We start from the raw sequence: 23,745 nt of genomic DNA, 5'->3' as shown, positions 1-23,745 counted from the left end.
GGGGCTGGAACCAGGATCTTTATACTGGTCCTTGTGCTCTGCTCCATGTGCGCTTAACTCGCTGCGCTACTGCCTGACTCCCAAGCCCATTTTTTAATATACAGGCAGACAGAGACCATGGTAAAGAAATTTCCTTTTTATTTTATTTATTTATTGAAGGTGATTATTTAAAAAATCTTTATTTGGGGAGCTGGGCAGTAACGCAGTGGGTTAAACGCACATGGCACAAAGCGCAAGGGCCGGCATAAGGATTCCCGGTTCGAGCCCTGGGCTCCCCACCTGCAGGATGTCGCTTCACAAGCGGTGAAGCAGGTCTGCAGGTGTCCATCTTTCTCTCCCCCTCTCTGTCTTCCCCTCCTGTCTCGATTTCTCTCTGTCCTATCCAACAATAACAACAGCTATGACAACAATAACAACTACAACAAGCACAACAACAAGGGCAACAAAATGGGAAAAACAGCCTCCAGGAGCAGTGGATTCATAGTGCAGGCATGAGTCCCAGCAACAATCCTGGAGGCAAAAAAAAGGAAAAGTCTTTATTTAATGGAGATATCCAGATATCGAAGGGAGGGAGATAGAGAGGAAGAGAAACAAGAGAGAGACACCTGCAGGCCTGCTTCACCACTCGGGAAGCTTTCCCCCTGCAGGTGGGGACTAGGGGCTTGAACCCGGGTTTCGTGCACTGTAACAAGTGTGCTCAACCAGGTGCGCCACCACTCGACCTCAAGAAGTTTCTTTTTTAATTTTGTTTTTTGAAGATTTTTTTCTTTCTTTTTTTTTTTTTTCTTTTTTGGACAGACAGAAATTGAGAGGGGAAGAGGAAACAGAGAGGGAGAACGAGATACCTGCAGCACTGCTTCACTACTCATGAAATATCTCTGCCCCTCCACTCCCGCTTGCAGGTGGGGGGGGGGAGGACGAGGGGTTTGAACCTGAGTCCTTGTGCGTTATAAAGTGTGCACTTATCAGGTGTGCCATCACCTGGCCCTGTGAAGTTTCTATTAAAAAGATTTTCTGTTTGTATATTTATTGGATAGAGACACAGAGAAATTGAGAGATGGGGAGACAGAAAAAGTGTCAACCCGGCTTCATTGCTCATGAGGCTTCCCTCCTACATGTAGCGACTGGGGGGTTTGATCCCGGGTCCGTGGGTCTCGTATGTTGCGTGCTCTCTACCAGATGCATCGCAACCTGGCCTCAAAAACACTTCTTTCAGTGTGGTGGGGGCCGGGCTCGAAGCTGGGTCATGCACATGGTAAAGCAGCGTACTATCCTAGTGAGGTATTTCAGTGGCCCTCATAATAAAGAATTTATTATTTTTTTAAATTTATTTTAAATATTTATTTTATTCCCTTTTGTTGCCCTTGTTCTATTGTTGTAGTTATTATTGCTGTTGTTATTGATATCGTCGTTGTTGGATAGGACAGAGAGAAATGGAGAGAGGAGGGGAAGACAGAGAGGGGGAGAGAAAGATAGACACCTGCAGACCGGATTCACCGCCTGTGAAGCGACTCCCCTGCAGGTGGGGAGCCAGGGGCTTGAACTGGGATCTTTATGCCGGTCCTTGTGCTTTGCACCACGGGTGCTTAACCTACTGCGCTACCGCCCGACTCCCAATAAATAATTTATAATAAGAAAATGCAAATGGACTGTCAGCTTCCAAAGAAACGACCCACACAAGAAACTACCAAACCCAACACACTCCAGGAACTCGTGTGACGTGTCACTTACCGCTCCTTGGTACATCTCAATTTCTTTCTCCCCAAAATAAGGCATCTGCTTGAAAGGGTTGACTGAGATTAACACAGATCCTATGTATGTCTGTATTTTCATTTGGTTAAGGTCCATCATTAATCCTCACGCTACACATTTTTTCAAATTAAGCAACCAAATGGTATCAAGCGTTCATAATGGCTATCCTAGCGAAAGGCTCACGGAATTGTGTTTTCAAAGGTTACAAGTAAAGACAAAAGCTATTACCAAACTGGTTCAGGTTTTGTTCCTCTCCAGGAAGAGTAATGGACTTAATTAACAAGGCACTGCAGAAAGAAACCGTTATCTTCAATGAGCCGAGACACAGACTTCCAAGACTGGGGATAAGGACAATCAGGGGAAAATGACCAAGGAATGAAAAAAAAAAAAAAAAAAGTGTTTCTACGCTGATTCTCAAATGTTTGAGTTTTTTTTTTTCTTCCCTTCAAACTCTCTCCTATCTTAGGTATACTGAAAACATTCCTTTGCACATTTAACCAAATAACAAAAGAAAATGAATGAGCCTGTCTGTGAAGCCCTGAGGAACTGAATTTTCATCGTAAGATATTATCTAGAGCAGAAAATGATGAATCCACATCGGTCAGGTTCGGGGAAGCAGGTGTTACTTTTTGTACAGGGAATTCAGGAAGAGTTATAAAATCAAGATGCTGAGGAGGGTGCAGTGAACAAAATAGATGGCCTAGATAAAATGCAGTGTCTTCCTGGATGAAAAACAAAATCAGAGGGCCAGGCGGTGGTGCGCCTGGTTAAGCGCACATATTATAGTGAGTGTGGATGCAGGTTCAAATCCAGTCCCCACCTGCAGAGGGAAAGCTTCCCAAATGGTGAAATGTGGCTGCAGGTGTCTCTCTGTCTCTCTCCTTCTCTATCTCCCTTTCCCCAAACAATTTATCTCTGTCTCTATCCAATAATAAATAAATAAATTTATTTTGGGAGTCGGGCGGTAGCACAGCGGGTTGAGCGCACGTGGTGCAAAGCCAAAGACCTCTGGAGGATCCCGGTTTGAGCCCCCTGCTCCCCACCTGCAGGGGAGTCGCTTTACAGGTGGTGAAGCAGGTCTGCAGGTATCTGTCTTTCTCTCCCCCTCTCTCCATTTCTCTCTGTCCTATCCAGTGATGACAACATCAACAACAATAATAACTACTACAACAACAAAAGCAAGGGCAACAAAAAGGAAATAAATAAACATTAAAAATATATTTTTTAGGGGGCTGGGTGGAAGCACAGTGGGTTAAGTGCACATGGCGTAAAGCGCAAGGACTGGTGTTAAGGATCCTGGTTCGAGACCCCAGCTACCCACCTGTGGGGGGGGGGTTAACTTCACAAGCTGTGAAGCAGGTCTGCAGGTGTCTGTCTTTTTCTCCTCACCTCTGTCTTCCCCTCCTTTCTCCATTTCTCTCTGTCCTATCCCACAACAATGACAGCAATAACAATAAAAATAGCAACAAGAATAAACAACAAGGGCAACAGAAGGGAAAAAATAGCCTCCAAGAGCAGTAGATTTGTAGTGCAGGCACTGAGCCCCTGCAATAGCCCTGGAGGCAAATATTCAGATATTTTAAAAATCATTACCAAGTGGGCAGGCGAAGATAGCATAACAGTTATGCAAAGAGACTCTCATGCCTGAGGCTCTGAAGTCCCAGGTTCAATCCCCTACACCAACATAAGCCAGAGCTGAGCAGTGCTCTGGTTAAAAAAAATAAAATAAAAATAAATCATTACCAAGTAAAACCCAAAGCTACACCCACACTCAGAGTTCTTTCCTTTTTGCATAATTTCAAAAAGTGTTTAGAAACTTTGCAGTGGGAGAGCCCAAAAGACAATATATTGGTTATGCATGTAGACGTTCATGCTCTTCGAGGTTTCAGGCTCAGTCCTCGGTACCACTAGGAGCCAGAGCTGAGCAGTACTCAGGGAAAAACAAGATACTGCCGAGAAAAGGTCAAGTTCTGAGACTGATTCCCCAAGGGGTCACTCATGGATTTAGATATTTGAGCCTAAGAGACCAAAGCTACAGTACAGGGACACACAGTCAGAATGTCTCGGCCCCCAAGTTGATTCTTCTGTCCTTTGGGCACGTCACATCTCTCTACTGTGACCAATGAATTAAATGAAATAAACAGAGCCAACTGCTGAGCGGGGTGTAAGTATTCTTAATCCATTCACGTCCAAACACACCTCTGGTCACATGTTAAACATCCCTGAGCTGGGGTGCTGGCCTCACTGTTGAAAGCAAACGTACCCCATGTCGGAGGGGTCATCATGCAGCATTGATGCGGGGACGTAAAGTGAGAGCGTGCAGTGGCTGGGCTGCAGTTTGGTTTCCTTTTTCACTGGCTCAAAGAGCCTCAGACGTGTACGTGATAGGGAAGAGAGAAGGCGGGCCTGGCTTAGGAGTTCCCCTCTGCCTCCCAGAGGATCCCGAGGCCGGCCTGGAGCAAGACCTGGCACCAAGAAAAAACGCAAATGAAATAGTGAATCACAGCCCCATCAATAACCCTGGTGGCAATAAAAAATATGAAAAAAAAAAAAAAAGGCAGAAAGGGGCCAGGTGGTGGTGGTGGTGGCACCCACCAGAACATACATGAGCAAGGTCACAGGTTCAAGCCCCGGTCCCCACTTGCAAGGGGGGGAAGCTTCACAAGTGGTGAAGCAGTGCTGTAGGTCTCTCTCTCTTTCCCTCCCTCCCTCCTTCCATTTCTGTACTATCAAAGAAATGGGGAGGAGGCCATGACCACAGAATGTAAGCTCAGATCTACAGGGATGCAGAGGTTACATAGGCTCCTCTGCTGACTATTGGCCCCAGATCAAATCGATGGGGTTTACAGTCAACAATAGTTATACACTTTTCCCATATTCGGGAGCTACTCTCTTCCCTGATCCAGATTTCTAGTCCTTTTTCCAACTATGACATCATCTCCTCAGACAAAAATCTGGACCCATTTGCATGTTAGATATCAGGTGCAGGCAATACCCTTAAAGTCATGGGCCCTTTGGAATATACCTAAAATAGACCTACAGGCTTTTTCCAAAATGGAAACCCCCAAATCTTCATCTGCAATATTCTTGCTGTTTGGCTCATGATCAGTCAACAATTTGCTCTACTTTATATCCTTTTTTTAAATTTTCTCTTTTGCCGTCCTTGTTGTTTTTCATTGTTGTTGTAGTTATTACTGTTATTGATGTTGTCCTTGTTGGACAGGACAGAGAGAAATGGAGAGAGGAGGGGAAGACAGTGAGGGGGAGAGAAAGACAGACACCTGCAGACCTGCTTCACCGCCTGTGAAGTGACACCCCTGCAGGTGGGGAGCCGGGGGCCCAATTCCCTCTACTTTATATCTTAACTCTTTTTTTCAGCCACCAGGTTCCAGATGATACCATGAGGCCAACCTGACTTCCCTGGGCAGACAACCCCACCATGTGTCTTGGAGCCTAGCCTCCCTAGAGCCCCGCCCCGCTAGGGAAAGAGAGAGACAGGCTGGGAGTATGGATTCACCTGTCAATGCCCATGCTCAGCAGGGAAGCAATTACAGAAGCCAGACCTTCCACCTTCTGCACCCCATAATGACCCTGGGTCCATACTGTCAGAGGGATAAAGAAGAGAAAAGCTATCAAGGGAGGGGATAGGATATGGAGTTCTGGTAGTGGGAATTGTGTGAAAATGTACCCTTCTCATCCTATAGTCTTGTCAATATTTCCATTTTATAAATAAAATTAAAAAAAGAAAAGAAAGGGGGAGGAGGGAAGAGGAAAAATGGCTACCAGATGAGGTGGATTCATTCTACAAGAACAAGCGATAATCCTTGTGACAATAAAAAAACAAATAAGTAAAATAGAAATAGTGACTCATAGGGGCCAGGTGGTGGTGCACCTGGTGAAGTGCTCACATTACAGTGCGCAAGGACCCAGGTTCAAGCTCCTGGACCTTACCAGCAGGGGACAGGGGAAAAGCTTCACAAGTGGTGAAGCAGGGCTGTAGGTGTCTCTCTCTGTCTATCTCTGCCTCCCTTCTCAGTTTCTCTCTGTCTCATTTATTTTAATAAATAAAATGAAAAGGAAATAGTGAATCACGGGGCCGGGTGGTGGCACACTTAGTTGAGCACACATGTTACAATGTGCAAGGACCAACCCAGGTTTGAACCCCTGGGTCCCCACCCACAGGGGGAAAGCTTCGTAAGAGGTGAAGCAGTCCTATCGGTGTCTCTCTGTCTCTCTCTTCCTTCTCGATTTCTGGCTGGCTCTATGCAACAAAGATAATATTTTTTTTTTCAAGTTAAAAAAAAAGAAGAAGAGGGGGTCAGGCGGTAGTGCAGTGGGTTAAGCGCACATGACGTGAAGCACAAGGACCCACTCAAGTATTTCGGTTCAAGCCTCAGGCTCCCCACCTGCAGGGGGATCGCTTCATGGGTGGTGAAGCAGGTCTGCAGGTGTCTATCTTTCTCTTCCCCTCTCTGTCTCCCCTTTTCTCTCAATTTCTCTCTGTCCTATCCAACAATAACAGCAATGACAACAATAATAGCAATGACAACAATAAGGGCAACAAAATGGGAAAAATGGCATCTAGGAGGATTGGACTCATAGTGCAGGCACCGAGCCCCAGCAATAACCCCAGAGGCAAAAAAATTAAAATAAAACAAAATTAAAAAAGAAGAAGCGTGAATCACAACTGAGAATTATTGAAGAGTTAGGCAAGAAGGGCCGGAAGTAAATACAACCTCAACCGCCAGAGTCACAGGAAGCCAAAGAGAAATGAATGTTATTTTGTTGTTGTTGAGGAAAAGATCTAGGAGAGGATTTATTCCGAGGATTATTAAGGATTATTAAGCCTGGTATTACTGATTGGTGGTAACAGCACACACAGACATACCTCCTCCTAATGATAAGCTTGCTACCATTTTAATCTTGTTTATCCTGAAAATACTGAGGCGCAGAGACATTATAAAACCTGGCCACAGTCACCATCAAGCAAATGGCAGGGTTGGGATTCATATCTGAGCGGTCCTCATTTGCCAACAAATTAAACATCTTTCTAAGGTTCCCGGGCATTACGGTTGTGACTATGCTATTGGTAGAGCTGTCAGGTAGGATTCTATTATGACTATCATGGCTTTGATTAGAGAAATTGGCAGACTTAGCAAATAAAATAGACTACCCAGTTAAATTTAGCAAATAAAATAGACTACCCAGTTAAATTTCAAGTTTAGATAAAAAATAAATAACTTCAACTGAATATGTATGTTCCAGACAAGAGCGCTCCAATCAGTCTATTAGGGATACATTTACACATAAAGGTTATTTGCTGTTTAACTGAAATATAGGCTTGTCAGGCATCTTTTGTGCCCCCTGGCAATTTTAAATTGCCAGCACAATGATCAAATGTAGGCTGGAGAGGGATTTGATTAGAGACTTTTTTTTTTTTTTTTTTGCTGGAGCTCAGTGCCTGTACAACGAATCCCACTGCTCCTGGAGGCTATTTTTTTTTCTTTTTGTTGCCCTTGTTGTTTATCATTGTTGTTGTTATTACTGTCATTGTTGTTGGATAGGACAGAGAGAAATCGAGAGAGGAGGAGAAGACAGAGAGGGGGAGAGAAAGATAGACACCTGCAGACCTGCTTCACCACCTGTGAAGCGACCCCCCTGTAGGTGGGGAGCTGGGGGCTCAAACGGGGTCTTTATGCCTGTCCTTGCGCTTCACGCCATGTACGCTTAACCCGCTGCGCTACCACCCACCCCCCTGATTAGAGACTTCTAACCGTCTCTTGTAACCTGGACTGTGGTTCTCTACTCTATGGCCCTAAGTTGATTTTTCAAGTGTGGCTGATATCAAGTCAAAGCCTGACGAGTGAGATCTGGTCCTCACTCAGACTCTCTTGCTAACTCAATGCAAATTCCTACGACAAGTGTGATTTCAGCAGCAGACACACGACACACATTATCCTTTCAGAGGAGGCTCCGACCCTAAGCTCTATGTGAAAATAATCCTGGGCTGGCAGAATAGTTCGCTTGGGTAGAGCGCCGCTTTATCATATGCAAGACCCAGGTTCAAGCCCGGCTCCCAGGCACAGGCACTCACGGAAGCTTCAGGACAATAAGTTTCATGAGTAGTAAAGCAGTGTTGCAGGTGTATCTGTGTCTCTCTCTCACTTCCCTTTCAATTTATCTCTGCCCTATCAAAGAAAATAAAGCTTTAAAAAAATTCCAGAAAATCCTTTTCATCTTTAAAAAATTAAAATAAAAACAAGAATCTGTTATATGAACAAACGTCTTAAAAGATTTCCATTTCCACTACACAGATTCTTGAAGTTCTGGAAGAGAAAGGAAGAAAGAAAACTTGTTTTGGGGGAGCTAGGCAGTAACGCAGCGGGTTAAGCACACGTGGAATGAAGCCCAGGGACTGGTGTAAGAAGCCCAAGGACTGGTGTAAGAAGCCCAGTGACTGGTGTAACAGTCCTCAGCTCCCCACCTGCAGGGGAGTCGCTTCACAGGTGGTGAAGCAGGTCTGCAGGTGTCTATCTTTCTCTCCCCCTCTGTTTTCGCCTCCTCTCTCAACTTCTCTCTGTCCTATCCAACAACAGCAGTAATGTCAGCAATAACATTAACAGCAACAAGGGCAACAAAATGGGAAAAATGGCCTCCAGAAGCAGTGGGTTCATAGTGCAGGCACTGAGCCCCAGCAATTACCCTACAGGCAAAAAAACAAACAAATCAAAAAAAAAAAAAAAAAACTTGTTTTGCCTCATTTCTAGGCCAGTCCTGAAATAATCCCTCAATAATTCTACCCTAATAATTCCACCCAGTGTTATTATGTAAGCATCCAGAGGCATGTCCACTTCATTCAGAACTGAGAGGACAAGCAGCTATCTCAAGTGAGTATCTGGCCCTACTTTTTTTTTTTTCTTTTGTCTCCAGGGTTATCGCTGGAGCTTGGTGCCTGCACTACGAATCCACTGCTCCTGGAGGCCATTTTTTCCACTTTACTGGATAGGACGGAGAGAAATTGAGAGGGGAGGGTGGAGACAGAGAGGGAGAGAGAAAGACAGACACGTGCAGACCTGCTTCAGCACTTGTGAAGTGTCCTCCCTGCAGGTGGGGGAGCCGGGGACTTGAACGGGGATCCTTGCGTTTCATACTGTGTGCGGTAGCCTGGCCCTGTGCCCCTATTTTCTCTCGGACCACCTGTCTCTTCTCTGCCTGGCTGGATCTGCAGAGATCTCTTGGCTATGAGCACAGTTCTCTCCAGCTGACTCCCACTCTCCACTACATAATTCAGGTGAACCCTTGGGAGAAACTGTCCCAACCTTTGTTTCGCTCACACAGTCTCTGGCTGGAAGGTGTGGCCTGAGATTGATTTACAAAGTGGAGGAAGTTATCAGTGGAGTGTGAACTGGAGCCCTCAACTCCAGCTGTGAGCCCAGCGTTGACTGCACTAAGCTGACCCAGTGTCCACTTAGGGTCACCATGCTTGGAAGAACAGCACTGCCTGGCAGCTCCTAATTCCAGGGCTGGAAATGCCAAATACACTTGAGTGGAGTCTTTGAGGAAAAAAAAAAAAAAAACAACAAAAAAAGTCGGGAGAAAGTTGTTTCCAAAGAACCCAAAGTGCCTCGCCCCAGGGCCTATTTTTGTCAGCCAAATGGCTAGCAGTCTGTCTCGCCAGACACCGGCAAACACCACAGAATTTTCCACCTGCCTTTACAACTAGAGCTGTGAGCAGTGTGATCACATTCAGCACAGTGGGACAACTGGAGGGTCAGCTAAGCTTACTCTCTTGTCTTAGGAAAAATATTGGGCTGTCCGAAAAGAAAGAAAGTCACGATGTGTTTTTCTAAGCAAAAATGCATCAACGGTTTTGCCAAGGACACACTATTAACATTTCTCAATCGTTTTGTTGTTGTTGTCGTTCCAGGGCAGAACAAAGAAATGTGTATTCAGTCCGAAAGCATCAACCATAGATTGCTCCGAACGCTGACCTTCTGAGCAAGACAATATGCTGGGAATAGGTGTAGAAGAGACAAAGTGAGCAATTTTAGAGCTCAAGTGAAATCGAATCTCTTCTTGCCTTAACGATTCCAGATTCCACCCAGGCAAGAGGGGGGAAACTCACTTAAAAATGAGGCTACGCTAGCATAATAATCTTCCCTTCACATTGAGGCTTTTATCACTGATCAAGAGATTTGCATTTCCGCCTGTGGTATTCTTAACGTAAGCGTCCAGATAAGCCACCAACTTCCTTGAAGCTAAAAGCCATTCTGTGGGACTGCCGGTCAGAAAGCACGTGGGGGCCGGCCTTCTCTTGCTCTGAGTGGGAAGAGATTTTTTTTTTTTTTTAAGCATGGTCATTAGTGGTTAGCTAACTCATTTCCTTGGAGGAGCATCCATTTAGTCCCTCATTCATTCAAGGGCATTAATTCAGAGGCTCAGAACCAGGCCCTCTGTGTGAGCCATTTTACAATTCTGCTGTCTGCTTTTAAAAAGCAAGTCTTGAGAGCCCACGGATTGTTCAGGGGTGTCTTCACTATACTGCACTGTGCAGAGATCTGTGCAGGAACCGTCTGTGAAAGGATGTCATTTTTGTTCAAGTCGGACACCAGAAAGCATATGATTCTACATGCTTGTATGTGTAAAAGTCCGCAGGGAGAAACCACAACTGGTGACATTCCAGGTGACTTAATGTTCTCTTTTATGCCTGACTGCAGTCAATAAACCATGCTACATTACAGAAGCCAGACCTCCCACCTTCTGCAGCCCACAATGACCTGGGTCCAAGCTCCCAGAGGGATAGAGAATGGGAAAGGTATTGGGGAGGGAAGGGGATAGGGAGATTGGGTAGTGGGAATTGTGTGGAGTTATACCCCCCCATCTTATGATTTTGTTAATGTCTCCTTTCTTAAATAAATAAATAAATTAAAAAAAAAAAAACCACACCACATTAAAGTGTCTTGCTTTAGAGGACGGAAGAAACAAACTTGGTGGTTTTAAAGAGGGTCGACAAGATCGAGTTTATCTCCACGAGGAGTTTCCAGTATTTTAGGAATGAATGATTTTTGTGGAGAGAAGTGAGTCTGCTCAGACTGACCAGGAAGTGCCTCCTGAGAACCACCAAAGGGTGTTATCCTTCTCTGTTTTCAGAAACCATGTTTCCATATCAACAGTGGCCTAGGAATTTTCTACCAAATAATCTGTCCTTTAGTATTCAGTAGAAATTAGTCTTTTTCTGGGGGTATGGGTCAACCTGTCAATGTCCAAATCCAGGGGAGAATCAATTACAGAAGCCAGAACTTCCACCTTCTGTATCCCATAAAGAATTTCTTTCTTTCTTTTTTTTTTTTGCCTCCAGGGTTATTGCTGGGCTTGGTGCCTGCACTACAAATCCACTGCTCCTGGAGGCCATTTTTTCCCCCCGTTTATTGCCCGTGTTGTTTATCATTGTTGTGGTTATTACTGTTGTTGTTATTGATGTTGTTTTTGGATAGGATAGAAAGAAATGGAGAGAGAAGGGAAGACAAAGAAGGGGAGAGAAAGATAGACACCTGCAGACTTGCTTCACTGCCTATGAAGCAACCCCCCTCCCCCATGCAGGTGGGGAGCCCGGGGCTCGAACCGGGATCCTTGCGTTGGTGCACTTTACACCATGTGCGCTTAACTTACTGCACTACCGCACGACTTCCCCATAAAGAATTTTGATACATGCTCTCAGTGGGGGGAGAAATGATAGGGAGAAGATGAAAGGGAGGGACATTTGGATATAGTAATACTTAGATATAGGATATAGGTATAACTTAGAAAGGAAGAGACGACAGGACCATGGGAGGAAAAAAAAAAAGGAGGGGACAAATTTATACAAATACAGACAGTTGGTTGTAGAAATATTATTGACCCCGTGTCTGCACTCTTGGGAGAACAGCTGGAGCTTCCAATAGAGAGAATAGGGACACAGAACTCTGGAGGTGGGAATGGTGCAGAGCTGTACCCCCAGTTATCTTGTAATTTTGTAAATCAATATTAAACCACTAATAACATTTTTTTAAAAAGAAAATAAATTAGCCTTTTTATGGCCTTGTCAATAAACCAATTCTCCCCTTAAAGCAGTTTCTATGGTGAAATGCATTTGAATCTCCAATCAGCAATTTTACAATCGAATTTTTGTAACATAACCCCAGAAATATAGCAGAGACATATTCACTGAGCATATGATAATAATAACTAACGCTTACTGTGTACTTACTGTATTCCTTACTTCATTTTTATCCTATAATGTCCTCATGCAGGAGATTCAATTTTCACTCCACTTTGCAGGAAAGCAAAGCAAAGCATACTGACCGTGAAACTTGCTAAGTCTGCACAGAGTTAGGGCTGAAATCAGTGGGTCCACCTGCCTCTCCTAACACCCAGCCCTTCACAGTTTAATCTACTAGTTCCCGTGTACCAGGGGCTGGGCACACACATGTCCATTTAGGCATTTGAAAGATAAGAAACTTAGGTGGAGTGAACATATATTCAGTTTTCGACCAAATAAGTTAAAAACTCAGAATGAGGAGGTTGGGCGGTAGTGCAGTAGGTCAAGCGCATGTGGTGTGAAGCACAAGGACCAGCATAAGGATCCCAGTTTGAGCCCACAGCTCCCCACCTGCAGGGGAGTCGCTTCACAGGCGGTGAGGCAGGTCTGCAGGTGTCTATCTTTCTCTCCTCCTCTCTGTCTTCCCCTTCTCTCTCCATTTCTCTCTGTCCTATCCAACAACAATAATAACAACAACAATGATAAAACAACAATGGCAACAAAAGGGGAAAAAATAGCCTCGAGGAACAATGAATTCACGGTGTAGGCACTGAGTACCAGTAATAACCATGGAGGCAAAAAAAAAAAAATTCAGAACAAAATGTAACTACTTCTATACAATTAAAGGGAGCCCCAGGCATATATCTGAATAGAAGTCAACCATTTATTTATTTTCTATAAAGGGCCAGAAAATAGTGATTTTAAGTTTTGTGCATCATAAAGTCTGTTACAACTAGTCAATTGTGCCGTTGAATCACTGAAATAGCTACAGACAATAATTAAAGAATGAGCCATGGGTGTGTGCCCCTAAGACTTTTGTTACCAAGTGGACGGTGAGCAGGACTTTCATCTGCAGGCAGTAGGCAGTTACTCCTTTTATTTACTTATTTACTTTTATCAGAGCACTGCTCAACTCCGGCTTATGGTGGTGTGGGGGACTGAACCTGGGACTTCGGAGGCTCAAGTGTGGGAATCTCTTTGCATAACCATTAAGCTATCTACCCCTCCCCTCATACACACACACCCGATAGCTTTTCCTGGTTATTATTACAATGCATGTAATAAATCCAAATATTTATCTATAAACTTGCAAAACCAGGTATTCGGTCAAAGTTCTCTAATTAGAATTGTCTGAATGCCTTCAAATGATGTCACTCATTCGGACTTCTAGATAAATAGTTTTAGTCATTTGAATTCCTCTCTCAGCACAATGGGACAGGTAATCCCTGTAAAGGTGTGCTCTTAACTCTGGGTGGAATTTCATTTTTTTAAATTTTATTTATTTAATTTCATAGTAGAGACGGAAATTGAGAGGGGCGAGGAGAAAAAGAGACACCTGCAGTCCTGCTTGCCCCACCACTAATGAAACTCCCTCCCTGCAGGTGGGGACTGGGGACTTGAACCCATGTCCTTTGGCATGGTGATGTGTGCACTCAATTGGTGCACCACTGCCCAGGCCCCTCTGGGCAGAATTTTAAACTAAAAATCAAGTGAACAGCACAAATAGTAAACAAGAGCTACTGATATAAAAATGATTCCTCATTCATTTTGGGGGGTTGGTATCTATAAATATGTTGCAATGTGCTCACTTTTAATGGTAATCCATTAAGTCTGGAAGTGACTAATTTTAAAGCTAAGCTTTATTTATTTACTTTTATTTATTTACTTTGATGAGACAGAGACAGAGATAGACCAGAGCACTGCTCTGCTCTGGCAGTTGGTGGTGCTGGAGATTCAACCTGTGGCCTCAGAGCCTCAGGCATTGAAGTCTTTTGCATAAGCAGGATGCCAGCTCCCCAGCCCAAAGCTAAACTTCATGTATGAGAATAGTGCTAAGAGAAATCATAGAGCTAAGGGAGTGTAGCAGCTGATGCATTATTGACAGTAGCCAAATATAAACAACCTAAATGTTCATGGACAGATGACTGGATAACAAAAGTTATGAGAGGCCCGGGTGGTGGCGCACCTGGCTGACCGCACATGTTACAGTGCACAAGGACCTGGGTTTGAGCCCCTGGTCCCCACCTGCAGGGGGAAGGCTTCACGAGTGGTGAAGCAGGGCTGCAGGTGTCTCTCTGTCTCTCTTCTTTTCTGTTACCCCCTGCCCTCTTGATTTCTGGCTGTATCTATCCAATAAATAAATAGAAAAATAGAAAAAGTTATGGGATATATATATATAATCTTTTTCGTGGAATATTACACTGCAAAAAAAGAGATATTGTGTCCTTTGAGACAAGAGGGATGGAACGAGAAGTCATGCTACTTAGTGAAGTAAGTACAGAGGTGGAAGATAACTACAGGATAGTTTCATTCATTGTGGAATCTAGAGGACTAAAACACATGAACCAGTAAAACAAACGCACAAACAAAAGACAAAATCAGAAGCAAACAAACTGTCCCTGCAACTTTGTGAGAACTCTGATGGTGATTGAGGGAGGGAGGAGGCACAGAACTCTGGTGGTGACGCTATAGTCTGCAGTCTGACAATCTTGGAAACCATCATTAGCCACAAATAAAAAAAATGGCTTAAGAAAAAAGAACTTGTTAGTAGCTAGCTGCAACCTTTATCCCCAATCACCTTAGTGCTTCTGACTTAAAGAGTTATTTATTTATTTATTGTTACCAGAGCACTGCTCAGCTCTGGTTTATGGTGGTGCAGGGGGATTGAACCTGGTACTTGACAGAGCCTTAGGCTTGAGAGTCTGTTTGCATAACCATTATGCTATCTACCCCTGCCCGATATAAGGAGTTATTTACATCATCTGGGGCCTGCTATCTGCTTTTTCATTTATACAGTAAGAAACAAATCAAAAACCATTATCTTCGACTCTTATGAAATAAAACACCCTGCAAATAATATATATATATAAAATGAAGTCAGCATATGTGAAGTCAATTTCTATTCTGAAAGAATTTTTAAAGCCCTATTAAAAATGGCGCTTGTGGGAGGTTAGGCAGTGGGCACGCCTGGTTAAGTGCACGTGTTAGCAGGCACAAGGACCTGGGTTCAAGCCCCATTTCCCACCTGCAAGGGAGACGCTTCAAGAGCAGTGAAGCAGTTCTGCAGCTGTCTCTCTGTGCTTGTTTTATTTTTTTAACAGAGCACTGCTCAGCTCTGGCTTATGGTGGTACAGGGGATTAAACCAGAGACTTTGGAGCCTCTGGCATGAGAGTCTCAGGCACTTTCAACAGCCCACTTCCAGTTCTCCTGTTTCCATTAGTAAACACGAGAATGCCAACAAAAGAACAAACAAATAAACCAAGCATGTCAAGAACTGCACATTTCTCTAATGAGGCAATCCTTCTAAAGTCTGGATCTAACTATCTCTGCCTTGCCCTTAGTGAGTTCTCTTGACAGATCTCTTCAGACCTGGACTTCATGCAAACACCATGTGAGGGGCATGTCTCCAGCATGCCCAGGGCACAGCACCCCTGTTGATCACAACAGTGAGCGCTGGCTGCAACTTGATTCTGTGAAATGCCAAGGAAATAACTGAGATATGGTGATAGCAAGGTACAAAACCATGTCCCGAGAAGGGAAAGCTGAGGGGCGCCGAGGGCCTAGGTGCACGAACCACACAGAGGATACAAAGATGTAGTCGTCCATGTATCTCTTCTTCAGGTTCTCCACGATGGCGTTCTCGGTGATCTTGGACAGCAGGACCATGTCGTCCACGCCGCTGTGCTTGACATTGTGGCTCTGCCAGTGGTAGTGGAAGGCACCTTTGCTTCCCTGCGGGGAGGATGGAGACACAGAGCCATTAGGGGAGCTGGTCACGGGGAGAGTTCCTTTGCTCCTGGGCCAACAGCATGAAAAAGCCACCATTTCTCAGCAGCTGAATAAGCACAGCTGTCAATAGACCCAGACTGTGTCACGGAAGCTTTTCATATTCATCTGGAAAATGGGACGTAGGGACCAAGTGGTGGCCGAGAAGGAGGACGCGTACACATTACTTATCAAGGACCTGGGTTCAAGCCCTGCCCGCACCCCCAAGTCCTGACCTGCTAGGGGGAAGCTTCATGAACTGTAGGTGTCTTTCTTTTTCTTTCCTTCTCACTTCTCACTCTGTCACCCGTTCTCAAAATGAAAAAAAAAAAGGGAAAATTAAATTAAACAGAAGAAATTAAGAGCCACACTGTAGCACCACTGCAAAAGTGACTGACTTGATTAACAGAGCCAAAGCACCGAGCAGCCTGTAGAGGCGAGCATAGTAAATAAACAGTGTCTGGGAATGCCTCTGACTTTAGAATTCACAGATCTAGGGACTGGGTGGTGGTGCAGACAGATGAGTACACACAGTATTACAGTGCGCAAGGACCCAAGTTCAAGCCCCCAGACCCCACCTGCAAGTGGTAAAGCAAAGGAGTCTCTCTCCCTCTCTATCTCCCCCTTCCCTCTCGATTTCTCTGTCTCCAAAATAAATAAATAAATAAATAAGAAAAAAAATTAAGTCTTAGAAAATAATGTATAGATCTTTACGAGTTTATCAGTGAAAACAGGCAAGGCAAGAAACAGACTAAAACATCCTAGATATCTTTTGTGACTGGCAGGCCAGAACCTATGGGTGGAAAGACTCTGGCCATCAGCTCACAAGTCCTGAACAATTGACTGACTGTCTTCCGTCTAGAAACACATCATCGACACCGTGAAACTGGCCTTCCACATTCAGAAGAGACGCCACACGCCCAAAAGAATGGGTGGGGCAGATTAAGCTTGATCTCAGAACATGCAAAGGATAGAAGGGTTTCCCCGGGATGCCTGGAACCTTGGAACGGATCAAGCTATTACTGAATTTCCAACTTCACACCAGTGGGATGGTGGGGTACTCACTCTACCAGGTGAGCTATCTTCTGGTCCCGCATGCCATTTTCAGTGTCACTTTCTAAAAATATTTATTTATTTACTTATTTCCTTTTGTTGCACTTGTTGTTTTATTGTTGTAGTTATTATTGTTATTATTGATCTTGTTGTTGGGTAGGATAGAGAGAAATGGAGAGAGGAGGGGAAGACAGAGAGGGGGAGAGAAAGACAGACACCTGCAGACCTGCTTCACCGCCTGTGAAGCGACCCCTCCTGCAGGTGGGGAGCCAGGGGCTCGAACCGGGATCCTCACGCCGGTCCTTGCGCTTTGTGCCACATGCGCTTAACCTGCTGTGCTACCACCCAGCTCCCGTGACCACAGCTTCTATAAGTCAACATCCCCTCCGTAAAGTGATACTTGAGTTTAGCGTTTTCTCTGCAAGAAACACGGGTCCTTTGATAAGAACCTTTTTGAAGAGACTCGAAGGAAAAAACCATCTTGATGGGGTTGAGTGGTGACGCACCTGCTTGAGCGCACATGTTACAATGTGCAAGGACCCAGGTTCAAGCCCCCTGGTCCTTGCCTGCAGGGGGAGAGCTTCACAGGTGGTAAAGCAGTGCTGCAGGTGTCTCTCTGTCTCTCTCCCTCTCTATCTCCCCATCTCCCCCTTCCTCTCAATTTCTGGCTGTCTCTATCCAATATAATAAAGATAATAATTTAAAAAAAGGAAAGAAAAAAAAACATCTTGCAAAACACAGCAGGAGAGGGGGTCATCGGAGGAACAGCATCCCAGCTTCAGAAAAGGGTTTTGAGATTTTCCCCCACCCCCACCCCTTGCTATTTTGCAGAGGGAACTGAATGGTTTTGGATTCTCAGGATCCTCCTACCAAATGACCTCAGATCTCACCACGCCTTTTTCCTCTTGGGAAGAAAAGAGAGAGAAAGAAAAAAACAAAAAACAAAAAAGGCCACAGCATGACTTGGGCAGCCACCAAGAGTCTCGGCACCACTTCCAACCAGATAAGGACCCTGGGCACCCCCCCCACACACACACACCATTGATGCTTTCCCAGCCTGTTCTCTCTGGGAACCCACAAAAGTTATCTCTGGGAGACTGGGGGGACAGCTAGAGTGCCCAGCTGACCATGCACAATGATCTGGGTTCTAGCCCCGTGGCCACGAGAGCACCTCCAAGGGGGAAGCTATGCCAGTGGTGAAGCGGGGCTGTGATGCCTACCTCAGTGTCTCTCAGTCTCTGTCTAACTCCCTCTATCTAGGAAATAAGGGGGGTGGGGAGTCCACCAGGAACAGTGGAAATGCTCGAGTGTGAAGCCCTGGTGGTAGGGAAAAAAAAAAATCGCCCTGAGGGAGCTGCTTAATGGCCCACCTGATGAAGTGTACATACTACATGCACAAGGACCTGTGCATGGTAATATGCACAGGTCAGAGCCCCTGCTCCTCTCCTGCAATGGAACGCTTCACTAGCTGTGAAGCAAGGCTGCAGGTGTCTCTCTTTCGCTTTCCATATTTATCTCCCCTTATGCTCTCAATTTCTCTCTGTCCTATCAAATAAAATAGAAAGAACAAAAAGTGTTAGGAGTGGTGGATACTTAGTGCCGACACCAAGTTCTAGCAATGACCCTGGTGACAATAAAAATCAATCAATCAATCACTATTTGGGAAACAACCAAAGTGCCAGAAGAGCCAACCAATTGATGTGCATGTTTGTAGCCCCAAGAAAAAGTCACCTACTTCAAAGAGACCCCAAAAGGTTTTTCTCTTTGGCTAATGGGAGCAGCTGAAGGACAGTGCAGCACAGTAACTGAGCTGTCGTTTGACTTCCACAAGGAGAAAAAAATATGAAGGGCTCTGTCCCTCTGTTCAGACTGTTTCCCACAAGGACCCCCTTCCCTCAAGGCCACCTGGGTCTCCGTGGCTATAATGACAAGCATATCCAAACACCAAGGCTTCTTCACACCACCTCCTTAGTGACTTATCAGATGTTTTTCATCTCTTCAGTTTTACTTCAAAAACAAAACATATATTTGTTTGTTCAGTTATTTTATTGGGAGGTATGAGGGGGTGGTGACAGAGAACCAGAGGATATGTGGTGGTGGTTATCCAACTCACAACTTCACGTGTCCGAGTTCTACGCTCTGCTACTATGCCACCTCAATTTATCTTTTTTAAATATTCTGTTTATTTATTCGTGAGAAAGAACCAGGCATCACTCTGGTACATATGCTGCCAGGGACTGAACTCAAGACCTCATGCTTGAGAGTCCAATGTTTTATCCACTGCACCATCTCCCAGACCACTTTTTTTTTTTTTTTTTTTTAAACCAGAGCACTGCTCAACTCTGGCTTATGGTGGTGTGGGAGACTGAAACTGGAGTTTCAGAGTCTCAGGCATGAGAGTCTCTTTGCATAACCATTTTACTATCTTACCCCCCCCACCCCCCCCACCCCCACATGATTCATTTATTTATTTTTGTGAGAGACCAGAGCACTGCTCAGCTGTGGCATGTGACAGTGCTGGGGATGGAAGCTGGGTCCCTCAGGCATGCACGTCCTATGCTCTTGACACTGAGCTAGCTCCCTGGCCCTATCTGTGAACGTTTCAAGGCAACAGAATGAGAGTACAGGTTGCCTTCCCCTTCCCGGAGCCCCTCCCTGAACTCACCAAGAGGAAAACAAACCCTCTTTGTTCATCACCGCCTTCTCTTTGCAGCCGAGACAAAAGACACTTGGCATCAGTGTTTGATGTAACACATTTTTATAATGAACTGGTCACGATTCTTTCTCCCTTTCTCCCCTGCCTTTCCTCCGTCTCCCAGGCAATTAGAGTCACCTACATGACCTTATTCAGCCTCCACAGCCATCTTTCAGATGAGGTAGCAATATTAGCTCATTTTTACCATGAAAAAGCTACAATTTGCTCAAGGTCTTCTGATATAATTTCTTATATTACTAGAGAGGGAGGGAAGGGAGTTAGTTAGGAAAGGTGTGGGGGGGGTGGGCACCAGAGACAAGGAGGAGGAGGTGTGTGTGTGTGTGTGGGGGGGGGTTGGCCTGCCTGGATTATGAGGGTCAAGAGCTGAATGGAAGCTGGGCATGGGCTGCGCTGAATGTGAGAATGTTCTTGGGGAAACCAGAAGTCACACGAGGCCCCATGGACTCTGAACCTGACCCAGAGAAGCTTCCACGGCTGTCGCAAAGCGAGACAGGAAAGCTGCCTGCTTCTCCTCGGGGGGCAGTGGGGTTTGCTCAGAGACTGACGGCTGCAGAGGCCTTTTTAGATCGCAGCCTCTGATTTGGGTGATGCTAGCATCTGTCACTGCTAGACATCGTCCACCAAGGCTGAGGCTGGAGGGTCCCAGGGCACACAACCTGAACCCCTGCCCCCTGCTTCTCCCTCTCACCCCCGACTGCCATGTGTGTTAGGCAAAGAATGGCAGAGATAGCAGGCCCCTCTGCGCCCCCCCGTGTGTGTCTGTGTGTGTGCGTGTGCGTATGTATCTGTGTGTACGTGTGTATCTGTGTGTGCATGTGTATCTGTGAGTGTGTGTGCATGCATGTGTGCGTGTGTGTCTGTGAGTGTGCGTGTATGTGTGCGCGTGTGCATTGTGTGTGCACGCAGGCGCATTGGGGGGAAGCATTTCCCACAGCAGAGGTCTGATTCATGTCACCCCCTCATCTAGAGTCCACTTCCTTCTCTATCATGTGGTCACTTTGAGGAAGCGGCTCCTTTTGGTTCCCCTGCCCAGCCCTACTAAAAATATTGGCTTGCCAGAAAAGTTATGATGGATTTTTACATAGAGAAACAAAAGAAAAAAGAAAAAATAATAAGGCATCATGCCTTTTCTAAAAATAATGGCGTTTGGGTTGGGGAGATAGCCAGGTCAGAGCACAGGACCTGAGCTCCTGGGGTCCCAGAAAGCCCAGGTCAACCCCAGGCACCACCTTATGTCTCAGTGGTGACCTTTTAAATGAGATGGGATACTCAGCAAATACTTCATTTTTCTAATGGTGAAAGGCAGGGAGGTGGCTCAGAGGGGAAGCACAGGACCTGAAGCATGAAGTCTTGAGCTCGATCCCAGACACTGCCTATACTGAGGTGATGCTCTCTCTCACTCACTAATAAACAAGTAAACAAACAAAAAAATAAGTAAATCCGAACTGAGGAGGCCCAATGGTAGAGCTCTCTCTCTCTCACTCACTAACAAACAAGTAAACAAACAAAAAAATAAGTAAATCCGAACTGAGGAGGCCCAATGGTAGAGCTACAGGACTTGCATGCAAAAGGTCCCAGGTTCGACTCCTGATCGGCCCCCCCCCCCCATAATGGCCGAGCTGAAAGGCGTTCTGAACTCTCTCTCTCTCTCTTTACAATCTGTACAATGGTGGAGGGTCTTCCCCTTTGGAGAAGGGCTCAGTGCCCAGTCTCTGGTCTCCACTTCATGTCTAATGGGAATTCCTTTTCTTAAAAAGCAGTGGATCCACAACCACGTTTTGGAGAGCGGGGCACGCCCCAGAGACCCAACAGCCTTGTCTGTTCCTCACATTCCCACCAGGGTGCCAGGACACAGGAGTCTCTCAGGAGCATGAAGTGAAGCACCCAGCGCTCCAGCCCCTAATCAGTCTGCAGAGGCGGAGTGTCCCTGAGCAGTGTGTTTACCAGGGTGGGGCGGGAAGGGCAAAGGTGAGTCAGGCAGCTCACAAAGGCGGGGATTGTGGTCTCTCTGTGGAGGCCTGTCTGCCTTCCCTGCTGCAGGGCAAGGCCCCTTCTGAGAACAGGGCCACCCTCCCCAGCTCCTGGTGAACACGGGTCCCCCTCAGCTCAGTCAGGGGTAACTGGAGCCTCACACACCTTTCTCTTGCCCAGAGAGGGGAGGCTGCCCAGTATGCCTGGGAAACACAGTGGCCCAGTGTCAGCCCAGTGTTAGGCAGGGCAGGGCCTGGGGAAAGGAAGGCACACACACCCTTTCAGGAGGACTAGGCTACTGAGAATTTTCAGTTTTATTTTTTAATCTTATTACCAGAGTCTTATGCATGCATGATAGCACTGCTGAGCAACCTTCCCCAGAACCATTCTCTCATTTTTTTAGAGAGAGAGAGGGAGAGAGACAGAGAGAGGAGAAACCCCATCCAAGGCAGCTCCCGCCCCATGGCTTCCATGGTGTTCCAGTGTGGTGTTGGAATTCGAACCGAGGCCCTTTGTATGTGGTCGTGGTGTGTACTCCACTGGGTGATGACAGCCCCGGATGCAATATTTTTTAGAGGAATTTGGGAACAAAGTCATGAAAACCGTCATCACACAGAACGATATGACAACAGCTACCTAAATCAAATTAAAATTCATAACCTGATGGGTTCCCCTAATCAGAGCACAGAGCAAGCATGGCAGACACACAAGACAGCAAGATGCCATGTTCTCTCTCTCTCTCTCTCTCTCTCCCCCCTATCTCCTTCTGTCTTTCACCCTCTATCAAAAAGAAGAACAAAATCTACTTTTGGTCTATGTAAATGTTCGTTCCAGTTGCCCCATAACTGAGGGAAGCGGAGGTGCTTACTGTAGACTGCTGCCTGTCCCCTCCTCCCTTCCAGAAACATTCCTTCCTTGTTCTTCGCTTATTGCAACACACACACACACGTTTTCAAACACAAATATCCACATCACCAAGACAGGCAGGGACTGAAATTCCATGCACAGAATTCCAGGGCAAGCTCAGTGCTGGCTTACCATGCCCACCCGACACATGGGAACCAAGATAAATCATCACAGTGAATCTCCCTTTGCAGTTGGTGTGTTTACCTCCTCTCCTCACCCCGTCAAGTAACAGAAGTGCATGAGCTAGAATTCCCAGGACCTCAATTTAAAAAATCACAATCTGGACCACACCAGGGAGGTGTGCAGCTGCTCTAGAAAAGTCCCAGGTTCGATCCCCCACACTGTCAGTAGCCCATTCTGGGCTGGGGAATCCCTCGACCAGTGCAGCTGACACCTTTCTTTTCTTTAATTAAAAAAAAAAAAAGATTTTATTTACTTATTAATGAGAAAGATAGGAAGAGAGAGAGAACCAGACATCACTCTGGTACATGTGCTGCCAGGGACTGAACTGGGGCTTTAGAGTCCAATGCTTTATCCACTGCGCCACTTCCCGGACCACCAGCTGACACCTTTCCATGTGTGGGGACCTGGGTTTGAGCCCCTGCACCAGAGGAAGTGCCATTATAGCTCTGTCTCTTTCCTATTGGTTCACTGGGGCAGAAAAGTGACATTTTGCAAGAGCTCGGTTCATGCGCACACAGTGACGTAGTCCATGGTAAAATATAGGAATGTAGCTTCTAAGCTTCAGAGGGTAGGATGCTCATGACACTGGGGCAGCCTAGTCTCAGTTTCTCTAGAAATCAATTCTGCTGTCCTGCTGTGCCCAGGGACCAGCTACATACAGCAGACAGGGTGCTGTCTTGTCAACGAGACAACAGTTCCCATCCACCTTTCCAAGCCTGGAAGTGGCACAGAACCCAGGCTGACATAGTCACTCAGTGACACCCCCTGAGAAATGCCTCATTATATGAGCCTCGTATTCGATATCTGTATTTATTTTAAACTCTGCTAGTGTGCAGTGATAAAAGCCTGAGGTGAAACTTTACCAGTGGACAGTAAGAGTCGGGGGTGGGGGATTTGCTCAGTGTTAGATCACAGGATTTGCCTGCCTGAGGAAGCCCCAGGTTCAATCCCCAGCATTGCCTTATGCTAGAGTTGAGTGTTGCTCTGGTCTCTCGCTCTTTCTCTCACGAAAATAAATAATTATTTTTGTGGGGGGTATAGTATAATGGTTATACAAAGAGACTTTCATGCCTGAGGCTCTCAAGTCCCAAGTTCAATCCC

At 45.8% G+C, this 23,745-nt stretch overlaps 1 protein-coding gene across 1 annotated transcript in view; it reads right to left on the bottom strand.

Annotated features, from left to right (window-relative positions):
- MYO1E (myosin IE) overlaps positions 1-23,745 on the bottom strand; it is a 221,547-nt gene that overhangs the window by 119,432 nt on the left and 78,370 nt on the right. The window contains exons 2-3 of the mRNA XM_016192846.2: positions 15,639-15,782; positions 1,732-1,821 (exon numbers count right to left, since the gene is read on the bottom strand). Of these exons, the coding sequence (XP_016048332.1) occupies positions 1,732-1,821; positions 15,639-15,782 (234 nt within the window). The remainder of the gene's footprint in view (positions 1-1,731; positions 1,822-15,638; positions 15,783-23,745) is intronic.

The sequence above is a fragment of the Erinaceus europaeus genome, chromosome 16 (genome assembly GCF_950295315.1).
Source record: "Erinaceus europaeus chromosome 16, mEriEur2.1, whole genome shotgun sequence".
NCBI classification, from domain to species: Eukaryota; Metazoa; Chordata; class Mammalia; order Eulipotyphla; family Erinaceidae; genus Erinaceus; species Erinaceus europaeus.
The sequence above is the reverse complement of the archived record's forward strand: the minus strand, read 5'-3'. Positions and strand labels throughout refer to the sequence as shown.